Here is a 12,513-nt window from a genome sequence, read left to right on the forward strand (position 1 = left end):
ACCTAGTCCCACTCCCTGCCATATCCCCATAACTTTGTGTGTTCCCTTATGAATATCTCATTCAAACCCGCCTCTACAATCCTCTCATTCATTCCAGACTCCCAACTATCCTCTGGGTGTAACATTTTTCCTCCAATCACCTTTACTTCTTTTGCCCATTATTTTGAATCTGTGCCCTCGTTTTTGATGCTGAAGTTTTTCACTATTTACCCTGCCCATACTACTCAGGATCTTGAAAACCTCTATAGAGTCTCCTTTCAGCCTTCCTTTCTCCGAGGAAATTAGGCCCAATCTATTTCTCATACCCTGCCTAATTAGCGCCGTATAAAAATCCAACATGACCTCCTTACTCTCTCAAAACTGCTCTCTTAACATGCCATACCATCTTTAATGGTTTATGTACAAATATACCAAGGTTGCCTATTCCTACACCTTTTTTTAGAGGTTCTCTCTTTATTTTATACTGTCTCTCCATAATCTTGCTGCCAGTATTAATTACCCTGCACTTCTCTGCACTGAACTTCATCTGCTACTTGTTTGCCCAATCCACCAACATGTCTACACCCTTTTGAAGTTCAAGACTATTCTCATCACAGTTGACCATGTTTCTAATCTTTGATTCAACTGCACATTTTGAAATCATGCTCCGAACACCAGTCTTGGTTATTAATATAAGTCAGGAAGAGCAAGGGTCCCAACAATGACTCCTCGGGAATCCACTACAAATCTTCCTCCAATCTGAAAAAACAACTATGTATAACTACTGTTTCCAGTCACTCAGCTAATTTTCATCCAAGTGCCCACTTTTACTTTCATCCCATAAGCGAGAATTTTCCTCACAAATCTGTTGTGTGACTTAAAAGCTTTGAGAATCCATATCAACCTTCTGTTACCTCCTCATAGAACTCCAGCAAGTTAGTTAAACATGATTTTCCCTCAACAAATCCATGCTGGCTTTCCTTAATTATCCTGCACTTGCTTAAGCAACTGTTGATCTTGTCCTGAAGTATAGTTTCAAGAAGGTTCCCTACCACTGAAGCCAAATGGACTGGCCTTTGGTTGCCAGCTTTATCCTTGAACCCCTTTTTGAACAAGGATTTAACATTTGAAATTCTCCAGTCCTCTGGCACCACCCATGTCTAAGGAGAACTGGGAAATTATTAGTGCATCTGCAATTTCCATTCTCACTTTCCTCAGTACCCCTGGATGCATCTCATCTGTCCTGGTACCTTATCAATTTGAAGTAAAGATAGCCTCAGCAAAACATCCTTCTTCTGAATTGCAAATTCTTCCCCCTGTGCCAGATACCTCCTCTCACACTTTGGCCTGGGTAGCATCTTCTTCCTTTGCAAGGACAGTTGCAAAATACTGTTCAATGCCGCAGCTATTTCTCCTGCCTCCACCTGCAAGTCCTCTTCTCCTCCCCCCCCCCTCCCATCCCAAGTCAGCCCTGCTCTTTCTTTTCCACCCTTTTATTATTTACGTGCTTAAAGACGACCTTTCATGTTAGCTGCCAGACTTTTTCCATGCTCTCTCCTTGCTTTTATTGGTTTCTTCACTTCCCCTCTGGTCCTTCTATATTTAGATTGATTTGCTCTTGTACTTTCTACCTGACAGCTGTCGTACATACACTTCTTCCTTTTCATCTTCACTTTTCTCCCTCTTGTTATCCAGGGCACTCTGGATTTATTGGTCCTTCCTTCAAGGGGATATACCTCGACATGCCGGCTTACGTTTTCTTTGTGGTTTGCTCATTGTTCAGCCACTGTTTTTTCTGCCAACATTTGAGTCCAATTCACTCAGTCAGATGCATTAGCATCCCATCGAAATTGGCTTTCCCTCAATTAAATATACCAGCTCTAGATTGTTCCTTGTCCCTTTTCCATGGCCAATCTAAACCTTATCCACCTTGGCCAACTCATTCTCCAGAACGAGGCCCGCCTTCTCTTTGGACGAGAAACAGTAGTGTTGCAGAAAATTATCTTGAACTCTTTCCAGGAACTCTCACCCCTCTTGTTCCTTGGCACTATTCCTATCCCAGTTTATATTTGGAAAATTGAATTCCTCCATTAGATTTAGAGTCAGAGTTTTTACAGCACAGAAAGAGGCCCTTCAGCTCATTATGTCCACACTAACCATCAAGCACCTATCCACTCGGATCCCATTTTCCAGACTTGGCCTGGAATTTCAAGTGCACATCTAAATACTTCTTAAATGTTGAGGGTTCCTGCCTCCACCGCCCTTTCAGGCAGTGATTTCCAGATTCCAACCACCCTCTGGGTGACAAAGTTTCCCCTCACATCCCATCCAAATATGCTGCCAAGTTATTGACCCCTCTGTTAAGGGGAAAAGTTCCTTCCTATCCACACTCCTCAATTTTATGCACCTCAAACTGGCCCGCCCTCAGCCTTCTCTGTTCCAAGGAAAACAACTAGACTATTTAGTCTCTCTTGATACCTGAAACACTACAGCCCAGGCAATATCTTGGTGAATCTCCTCTGCACCCTCTCTAGTGCATTCACTTCCTTCCAATAGTGCACCACAGTACTCCAGCTGTGGTCTAATCAGTGCTCTATACAGCATCATAACCTCCCTGCCCTTATATTCTATGCCTTTGCTAATAAAGGCAAGTATCCCAATCTCTTCCACTAGTTGGTCTATATACTACACCGATCAATCTTATTGCCCCCTTTTCATCACTTATCTCTAGCTAGGGAGATTCCATCCTCGACCCCGCTGGAATATCTTCTCTCTCCATTACTGTAAATCTATCTTTCATCAACACTACCACTCCATCAGCCCTTAACCGCTCTTTTCTTCCTTTCCAGTCTTTCCTAAACACTTTGTACCCTGGAATATTTAACACCGTCTTTCTTTGAGCTAGGTCTATTATAGCAATATCATAATTCCATTTGTCAACCTGTGCCTGTACATCACAAGTCTTGTTAACCACACTCAGTGCATAAATATACATGCACATTAGCCCCAATTTAGGTGTTTTATTCACTTTCCCCCTTACTGACTTATTATTGCCTATTCTAATTAGTTTGCCTCCAATCAGTATTCACAAGATTCAAATTTGAAGCCGTAACAATAAGTGAAACGAAAATATTGGAAGTATACATGTATAACCCATCACAAATCACACTTAATTGTGGTAGATTCTTACAAAAAAGGGGCATTTGATTAGTCTTAAAGATTTTACTTATAACTTCATTCAATGAACATGAGTTCTACACCATCCAAGTAAATTTCACACCAACATTTTATAATTTCATAATCAGATTCAAATTTTATAACTATAAAGTATATAGTTTTGGCAGTAATCGTAGAATTCCTACAGTGCCGAAGGAGGCCATTCGGCCCATCGAGTCTGCACCAAACCTCTAAAAAGCACCCTACCCAGGTCGACTCCACCCACCCTATCCCCATAACCCTAGTTAACCTGCACATCTTGTGAACACTGAGGGGCAATTTATTGTGGCTAATTCACCTAACCCACAGATCTCTGGACTGTGTGAGGAAACCAGACCACCCGGAGAAAACCCATGCAGACATGGGTTGAAAGTACAAACTCCACACAGTCATCCAAGACTTGAACTGAACCCGGGTCAATTAAAAGGTTGAAGATAACAGGATTCTAATGTGTCCTACTGCTGGAGAGTTTGCACATTTTAAATGACGGCTTGCCTCCTTTACAGCTAGTGATTCGAAACAAACCTGTTGGGCTTAAACGTGGTGTTGTAAGACTTCTTACTGTATTTTAAACTGATAAGTGCATTTTCTACACCAGAATAAAATATAGCATGTTAATTACATTAGTGGGAGGGGACATCAAATGATAAAAATACGCCTGGCTAGTTTACAATCTTGTAGCATGAGTCTTTTTAACATCCTTTCATCCAGCATTCAGTCTGCACTCACCAACAATAATGGATCTGCAGGAATTGTCCCTTAGTTTCCAAAAGGGTAGGTGGGGTTACTGAGGTAGGGTGGAGGTGTAGACCTGATGTATCAAATGGCCTCCTTCTGTACTGTAAATTCTATAATTCAAGGGAAATTTAACTTGCCTTACAGGGGGTATATCAAATCTTCACTAGATTGATTCTTGGGATAAGAGGATTTTCCTATGAAGAAAGATTGTACAGAATACATCTAGAGTTTAGAAGGAGAGTAGATCTCCTTGAAATGTACAAAATTGAAAGGGGCTGACAAGGCAGAATGGTGTATGGCTGTTTTCCTTGGATGGCAAGTTTAGAACCAGCCAGCACCATCTCCAGATAATATTTAGGACTGAACTGTGGGAAAAAATATTTTCATTTAGCAAATTATGAATCTTTAGAATTCGCTACTCCAGAGAGCAGTGGATACTCTGTTGTTTATTCCAGGCTGAGATTAATAGATATTGGGAACTAAAGGGATCAGGAATGAGAATAATAATAATCTTTATTGTCACAAGAAGGTTTACATTAACACTCCAATGAAGTTACTGTGAAAAGCCCCAGGACAGTAAAGTAGGATTTCAGCCATGATTGAGGTGCCACGTGGCCTACATGTTCCTTTTTCTTATTTTTAAAAACATTACTCTGTTCATTATATAATAGATTTCTGTTAAAATGTGACATCAGGCAGGTGGAGGTGAAATTGGATAACTCTAGCCTGCTAATCCAGGGAATTATCCTGTGGGGAACAGGCAGGAAAGATCAAGATCAGCCATGATCATACTGAATGCCGGAGTGGGCACAACAGACCATATAGTCTTCTCCTGCACCTATTTATCGTGCTCGTGTGTAAGAGGACAGAAATGTATTACTTAGATGAGACAAAATAAAGGCAAAACATGCACGTTAAATGCAACACACAGCCTCTCCTGATACAGATATGATGCAACCAGAAACACCATCCACTGACTATTTAATCTTGCCACCAGGAATGGCAAAAAAAAAAAAAAAAAATCTCTATGCACAGATTTCTAATTCTGTCAACAGGAGTTAATCAATCTATAGGGTGCCACTATCAAACAAAATGGGATGCAACACATCTGAACAGATTGCTTGTCACTTGAAGGGACTTTCCACAAAGTTCCGGCTCTTTTTACAGTTTATCACAACTGATTTTGCATGCTACTTCTAGTCAGTGGCTGAACTAGAACCAAGAAACCACTTTTTTTGCATTTTCACCAATGAGCATAGAAGCATTAGAAATGCGCTGCTGTATATTTTCCTTTCAAGTCCATATGTTGAAGCTGATCTGAGCAACCATTTTGAAATCAGACCTGTATTATCAGTGATCAGATGAGTACTCTCTTATAAATATCCTTTCTCTACGACAAATACAAATGTAGGAATAGCTGGTCAGATCAGGTGGCTCATACAGTGAAGAGTTCAATACAAGTACAGTAGTGGAAATTGCAATGCATCAGTGTTTTGGCAATTGGTATAGCCTTGGGCTTTTTAACAATTAAATTCAACCACTTTTGTATTACTTTCAGGGGTGATGTCCAAGCAACAAAAATTGCCATAGACTTTACAGTGCAGGAGGCCATTCGGCAAATCGAGTCTGCACCGGCTCTTGGAAAGAGCACCCTACTTCAGCCCATGCCTCCACCCTATCCCTGTAACCCCACCTAACCTTTTTGGACACCAAGGGCAATTTATTATGGCCAATCCACCCAAGCTGTACATCTTTGGACTGCGGGAGGAAACCGGAGCACCCGGAGGAAACCCACGCAGACACGGGGAGAACGTGTAGTCTCCGGACAGTGACCCAAGCTGGGAATCGAACCTGGGACCCTGGAGCGGTGAAGCAACTGTGCCAACCACTGTACTATCGTGTTGCCCATTAATATTTCGTGCTCGGAATAAAAAAAAATTGAAACATTATGTTGATAATAAGTCATAACATCATTTTACCTAGACATCATGGTCATTACTAGCCATGCAGAAGGAACTGACACTGGATAGAGGGATTTGGAAAAATCACAAAACCGCTTTCCAAAATGATGCTATTTCTATATATTATACTTACATTCAGAACTGCATTGACAGAACTTTTCACAGAAGTTTTGAGCCATGACACAAGGACAGGCACTGTCACAGGGCTGACGTGGGTGGTCACAAGGCTGGTAGTTGTAAACATGATTGGATGAACCATCTAGGCAAAACAGCCAAAAAGGCAGTCAGCAAACTGTCAAAAGGAAAAATGCAGATGTTTTTTTTTTTAAAAAGAGAAAGTTTTTCAGTATAAAGACATTATCTTAAGGTTACTAACCTTTCTTTAATTGGATTTTTCTACAATGCGCAGCCCACAACCTGAAACAAATAGAAATAATCTTCAGATGCCTGGATGTGCGCATATAAAATATTTATTATCTAAGTCACACACACACACACACACACACACCTACATAAATCAGTACTTTTCAAACTTTTTTTTGTCCGGGACCAATTTTTACCAACGGCCATCCTTCAGGACCCATGCCAGCCGACCTTTGCGATCCACGCCGGCTGACCTTCACAAGCCACCATTTGCTCTTGCCTTTAATGCGACAGGTGAGCCTGCTTGGTCCTTACGAACGCACTCTAATCAGGTTTACAGGAGGAGAGGGCAATGCCCATATCGGGTGCAGAGTTCAGTCGGTTCCTTTGTGCCGTCTTCATCTTGGTGATGACAGAAAATCCAGCCTCGCACATGTAGGTCGTTGTGAAGGGCAAAAGCAACAAAATGCTTACTTTACTCAGCACTAGATACTCCTCAGAGACACTACTCCAGAATGCTGACAACCTCATTTGGCTTGTGGCGTGTTTTTAATGTGCTGTCACAGGTGTGGTGCAGAAGTTGTTTCTTCATTTGGAGTCAGCTGCAAGTTAACAATTGACTGTGGGACCTCAAAAGTGATTTTTCACCCACCGTTTCTCTCAAAATCTGAAACTGCTCCTCTGGAAAGTTGTGACAAAAACTGATCAGTGTGCACAGATGTAACCGAGTTCCCCTTACTAATACTGTTTTCTTCCATGTATCGTAGCAGTATGGGGAACATATAGCAGTTTTGGTTTTGTACTCGCACTTGCCCAACTTTTAACCACTTCTGTAAAGCATAGTTTTCTTTACAACGCTGAAAGCAATCACCCTTTCCTTGAAATTTGAGGTTCAGTTCATTTAAAATTGAAAAGTGTCTGCAAGGTAAGGCATAGTTAGCATCAGCAAACGAATCAGCCAGAGGGAATGATATTTCAAAGAGCAAAGCTTGAATTTGATACCTCAGTTCGTAAACTCTGACAAGCATCTGACCGCTTGACAGCCAACATATTTCTGTGTGGAACAATAAATGTGTGTGCTCGGCCTTCATACTTCATATCGGAACACAGTCTCAAAAAGACTGGTATTGAGTGCGCTGTGTTTAATGAAATTCACAACTTCACAATTCCTTTCAACACCACTTCAAGATCGGATGGAATTCCTTTCGATGCCAATACCGAACGCTAAATAAAACAATGATTCCAAACAAGTCCTGACCAGCTGAATCTTTATTATAACTCTGCTGTTTTTCCTGGTCATGTTGGCTGCTCCATTGCTTGTGATTCCTTTTCAATTAACCCAGTTGAGCCTGCACTTTCCAACCACTTAACTATTCAATGCTTCATAAATCTCTGCACCAGCCATGTTAGTTGGTAATGTCAGGCAGCATAGCAAATCCGCAACAAATTAATTGTGTCAAACATACCTGACATAAACTAGCAAGTTTTGAGGGTTTTAAACTTTCAGTTGCCAGTACATATAACACACATGGGCTTTGCAGTCTGATTTGCATTGGCACAATTAATAAAGCCATACCTTTAAAAAAAATCATTTTTATACTGCTTGGTTCCTCATTTCAGCTTCTTCTTAATGAGTTGCTCACCAGAGGCCTGGAGCTCACAACACTGCTTTGTCCTGCTGTGGACTCTCCTGAACAGTTCACACCATCACTGTTTTATCCTGCTGTGGACTCTCCTGCACAGCTCTCTTCAGCAGATTTGTTGCAAAGTCCTGATCAGTTTACGTCTCTGGCCCCGCTCTTCCTTTTTACAAAACGATCCATTTTCAATTCTTCAGTGCCAGCAGCTACAAAATGGAGGAATCTCTGCTCGGTGATTTCACGCACAGAACACGTGATATCAGTGTACAGAGGTGCATGAATTTTGTATACAAAAAAAAAAAAAAAACTGACCCTGGCACAGCGCACCTACGTTCGGGGGATGGCGGTCTACCCCACTGGGCCCCGGGTCTGCACACTACCAGATCCGGCTGAGGGGCACGCATGGCCGGCAATCTCGAAAGTCAGTTGCGGCCGGCATTTTTAAAAGCCTGTGGCAGCAAATGGGTGTTCCTCCCAAGATTGCAAACGCCGCGACCGATCGCTCCGCGGCCGTCCTGACACCCACCCACGCGTCACGAACCTGTGTTTGAAAAGCCCTGGTCTAGATATTGGTAAGCATCAAATTTCCCAATATTTGCTACTAAATTAAGTAAGTTTCTACATTGGCTACCATCATAGTGTTACACAAAATATAAAGACATAATTCTTATTCTTGAAGCATGCTATGACCATCGAAAAGAAAATTCAGCAGTTTAAAAATTTAAAAAAACAAATACAACAAAAAACAAACATGTTGTCTTAGGACTATCTTTTACAAATATCAAACCATAGGAACAGATACCGATAAAGGTAATGAGAACCAAGAGTTGAAATATTATATTAAATATTAATTAGTTAAATTGGAATATACTAGAGCAATTTGGTCAAGATAACAAAAACCTGCATTTATAGTGCATGTTTCTCAGCCAAACGGTTTACCAGCCAGTTAAGCTATTTTAGTGTGGCCAATGTTGTAACCAAGGAAACACAGCCATTTGCAAAGAGAAAGGTCCCAATTACAATATGATAAATAATTTGTTTGAGATTTGTCTGAAACACAAATATTGGCCAAAACACTGCTCTTCTTTGAAATACTGTCATAGGATATTTCACGTCCACATGAGAAGGCAGACAGGGCTTCAGTTTAATGTTGAAAGAAAGCACCTCCAACAATGCAGCACTCCAACAGTGGAGTGGCAGCCTAGATTTGTGCTGAAATCTGAAATAGAGTGTAAACCCAGTCAAGAGGCTAGAGCTACCTACTCAGCACAAAAGAACGTACAGAATATATAAATTAGTTGCTTTTTTGCCTTTACAATTTCCAAATAACTCATGCACCCATAAAACAATTAACTCATATTCCTGCAAGTAATAGATGTAACAATAGCCGCATAACAGTGAAATAAATGACTATGGTTCCAAAATGCTGAAGGAAGTGAAAGCAGCTTTAATACCAAGCACATCATTTATCCTGGCACTAAAAGACAAACCAATTATTTTGATGTAGCTTATTATGATGCCAATAATGTATCTACATTCAAAGAGAAACTCCTGCAGTTAGGCCCGTCTCTCTGATGGGTTAAGCCATGAAATTAAAAGCAAGGAGCACTGTGTCACATCTGACTCACCGTCTGTGACAACAGGTCCCGTTTAAGGTTGGCCAACACTCAACGTTTAATGGGTCTGAGAACCAAGTCTTCCTCAGCCAGTGTAGGATTTTAAGGATTACGGTCATCTCCTGTACTTGAATCTTGCAAATGATCCCAGCTATAAAAAGGAAACAGTGGAATGACAATTTATTTGCATTGCCTTTTGCTGCAAAATTGCAGCACTTGTTTTGAAACTTGTGGGATTTATCTGTGGATAATCACACATTAGCTCAAATTTTCTTCAGGTGATGGCCTGTTGTTGAGATAGCATCCTGTTTAGCCAGACGCCTGCATACATGTCAACCGTCTGTGCTTGACAGGGACATGCTTGACAGGGACAGTCAGCATTTTATAAGCATTATGTACTGATCTGCAAATAAAAAACAGCAGCACTCTCGGGCTATCTCCACCAATCTACTCTGCAACTCCCACCTCCTGTTGCTATTGATTTTGAAAGTTGCTGCACAGTTGGGAACTCTTGCAAGGACCAGGTCCTGCAAGGGGACACAAACATTCAAAACTGTGGCAGCAACAAAAACTGTATGAAACTGGGGTTCAAGAGCAACACTGGGAGTGACAGCCACAGAACCATGCTGGCCAGCTGTAAGATGAGGAATGTGCCAATGTGAACTGGGTGGAGATGAGAGTGGGGTAACATAAATTAAGGATTGGGGAGGGTGCAGGAAAGGGAGATGAGCACTAACATGAACCAATTGGGTTGGAGAAGGAAAGACAGTGACATTGAACTGAATAAGAATGTGAGTAGTCGGACAGTGTTTTTCTAAATCAAAGCAGCAATAAGCTGGAGGCCAGAGACTATGAACTGGGAGAAAGTTGAATTTAAACGCATCATCTTGAATTTTCTTTCTTCAATATAAAAGCTAAAGTTTATTGAGAAAACAGTTTGAGATTGTTGTTTTTGACCACCTTGAGGACCAGTACATCGAAATCCTTACACTTGCCTATAATCAAGAAATTCTGAACAAGCAGTGAACGCACTGACTGGCGAGTCAACAATTGACAGTGATGGGCTGATTTAGCATTTTAATTAGTTAACGCATTATTAATAATGTTTTCATTTGAGAAAAAAATCTTTGTGGGTTCCAAAGTGTGCGGATTCCAGCAATCACATCCAATTGGGCCATTGGATGTATTGCGTCAAAATAGTTAGTGAATAAATTGCTTTTAAGTTATACTTCTACATTCAGATTAATAGACTTTGAAGTTAGTTTTCTAAGCTATAAACGGAATTAGAAAAAACACATCTTAAAATTTAATCTTTCATAGGTACTTTTGTTGCACGTATGGCATGCGGAAAAAGTACGGTAAGGATAAAGACTGGGTCTGGTTCGATTAACGTAACATGATAACAAGCAACTCTCAGGTTCACCCAAGGATCAAGAACGTTTAACTAAAAGTATCCTTACCTGTGCTTTCTCTTCTTTTTTCTAGGGGGTGTATCAGCGTCCTCTGCAGGGACACGGGCCATGATATTAGATTCTTTCACTGCAAATGCATACACCTGAACAAGACAATAGCCAGCCTCAGTGCTTTATTCATTAAATGCAGCACTAAATTAAACATGCCAATACTTGTATCGAAAGAAACCCAGCATGCATAACTAATGAATACCTGGAAAAACTTTACGGCAAAAAACTACTGAATCAAAGCCAATTCGGAGTAGCTAAAAATGGCATTCAGAATACCTATAATTAAGATTCTCCTTTGGAATGCTTTGTTAGCTTTGTAATTTTATTTCCATTTTCATAAAGATACTGGGCTGGATTTTCGAAAAATGGGGCTCTGTCCCCCACACACACTGGCGTAAAAACGCTGGTGTTTCACTCCAGACTTTCCGAACAAAAATAAAGACCAATTCATCTACCTGCAGGGGGCTGGCAGGGACCCGGGTACCTTCACGCAGCGTTGGCTGCGGATACAGGCCCCCACACTTCCGGTTCCGGGTTCGCGCACGGCAGCGGACTCAGCTGACGGACCTGGACCAACAACAAGGTCCTACCGATCTGCCCCGTGCCGCTCCATATGCCCCACCTGATCGCCGCCCATAAGGCTCCCACCCTGGTGGTTGATACCACCACCACCCCCGCCCCCCCCCCCCACAGGGTGGTCGCTGACCGAGTCTGCAGCCGCCACGCGTGAGTCCCAACTAGCCAGCTGTGGTTAGAACAATGCCGACAGGAAGTTGGCCGGTCGGGACCGGAATATCGCTGGAAGGGCCTCTGGCAATGGCCCCCCAGCCACGCCGCGTAATTCACGTGCGAGCGATTCTCCAGGGACTGGAGAATCGCGGGAGCGGCGCCGGGTCCGATTCTAGTGTAAATATCGATCCTCCGCCCCCGCGCCAAACGCGATCTCGGCGAGGGGCTGCGGAGAATCCAGCCCACTATGTTCAGTTTTGGATCCATTTTTTCTTCTGAAACATCAGTTCATTCAATGTCCTTGGTCTCTGGTTACCGTATTAATGACAGCTTATGCAACCTAATACAGTGTGCCAGCTGTGAACCAGAAGCAGCAATGAAAATCTGTAATTACCTTAAAATGTTTGCGGAATCTTGTTTTAAACAGGTTTGAAAAGGACTTCTAAGAATTTGTATAATTTGTAAAGAGAACAATTATACTTTTTGGATTGTATGAATTACTGATCCATGAAACTGGATGATCCACGATTTGAAGCAGTCTCAAAAGGAAATATGGAAGTCATGTGGCTGCCAATCAAGAACAGAGAAACCAAGAGAAGAGAGGAGCAGAGAGTCAAGAAAGTTCTGGACAGAATTGCGTCACTGTATGGAAGATTGCATGGACGGAACCCTGTTTATGCAAACACTGCTGCCTCTGCAAGTCCTTGAAGGAAAGGGTTTTGAATTCTGTTTGGAAGAACTGGGTGGCTGAAACTGGGACCAGACAGGCAGAATATCTACTACCCACAAGATATTGTTTCTAGTACCT

The 12,513-nt window shown here is 41.8% G+C and overlaps 1 protein-coding gene across 1 annotated transcript in view; it reads right to left on the reverse strand.

Annotated features, from left to right (window-relative positions):
- ezh2 (enhancer of zeste 2 polycomb repressive complex 2 subunit) overlaps window positions 1-12,513 on the reverse strand; it is an 89,861-nt gene that overhangs the window by 20,518 nt on the left and 56,830 nt on the right. The window contains exons 11-13 of the mRNA XM_072508823.1: window positions 10,974-11,068; window positions 6,271-6,311; window positions 6,028-6,153 (exon numbers count right to left, since the gene is read on the reverse strand). Of these exons, the coding sequence (XP_072364924.1) occupies window positions 6,028-6,153; window positions 6,271-6,311; window positions 10,974-11,068 (262 nt within the window). The remainder of the gene's footprint in view (window positions 1-6,027; window positions 6,154-6,270; window positions 6,312-10,973; window positions 11,069-12,513) is intronic.

This window comes from Scyliorhinus torazame, chromosome 6 (genome assembly GCF_047496885.1).
Source record: "Scyliorhinus torazame isolate Kashiwa2021f chromosome 6, sScyTor2.1, whole genome shotgun sequence".
In the NCBI taxonomy this organism is placed as follows: Eukaryota; Metazoa; Chordata; class Chondrichthyes; order Carcharhiniformes; family Scyliorhinidae; genus Scyliorhinus; species Scyliorhinus torazame.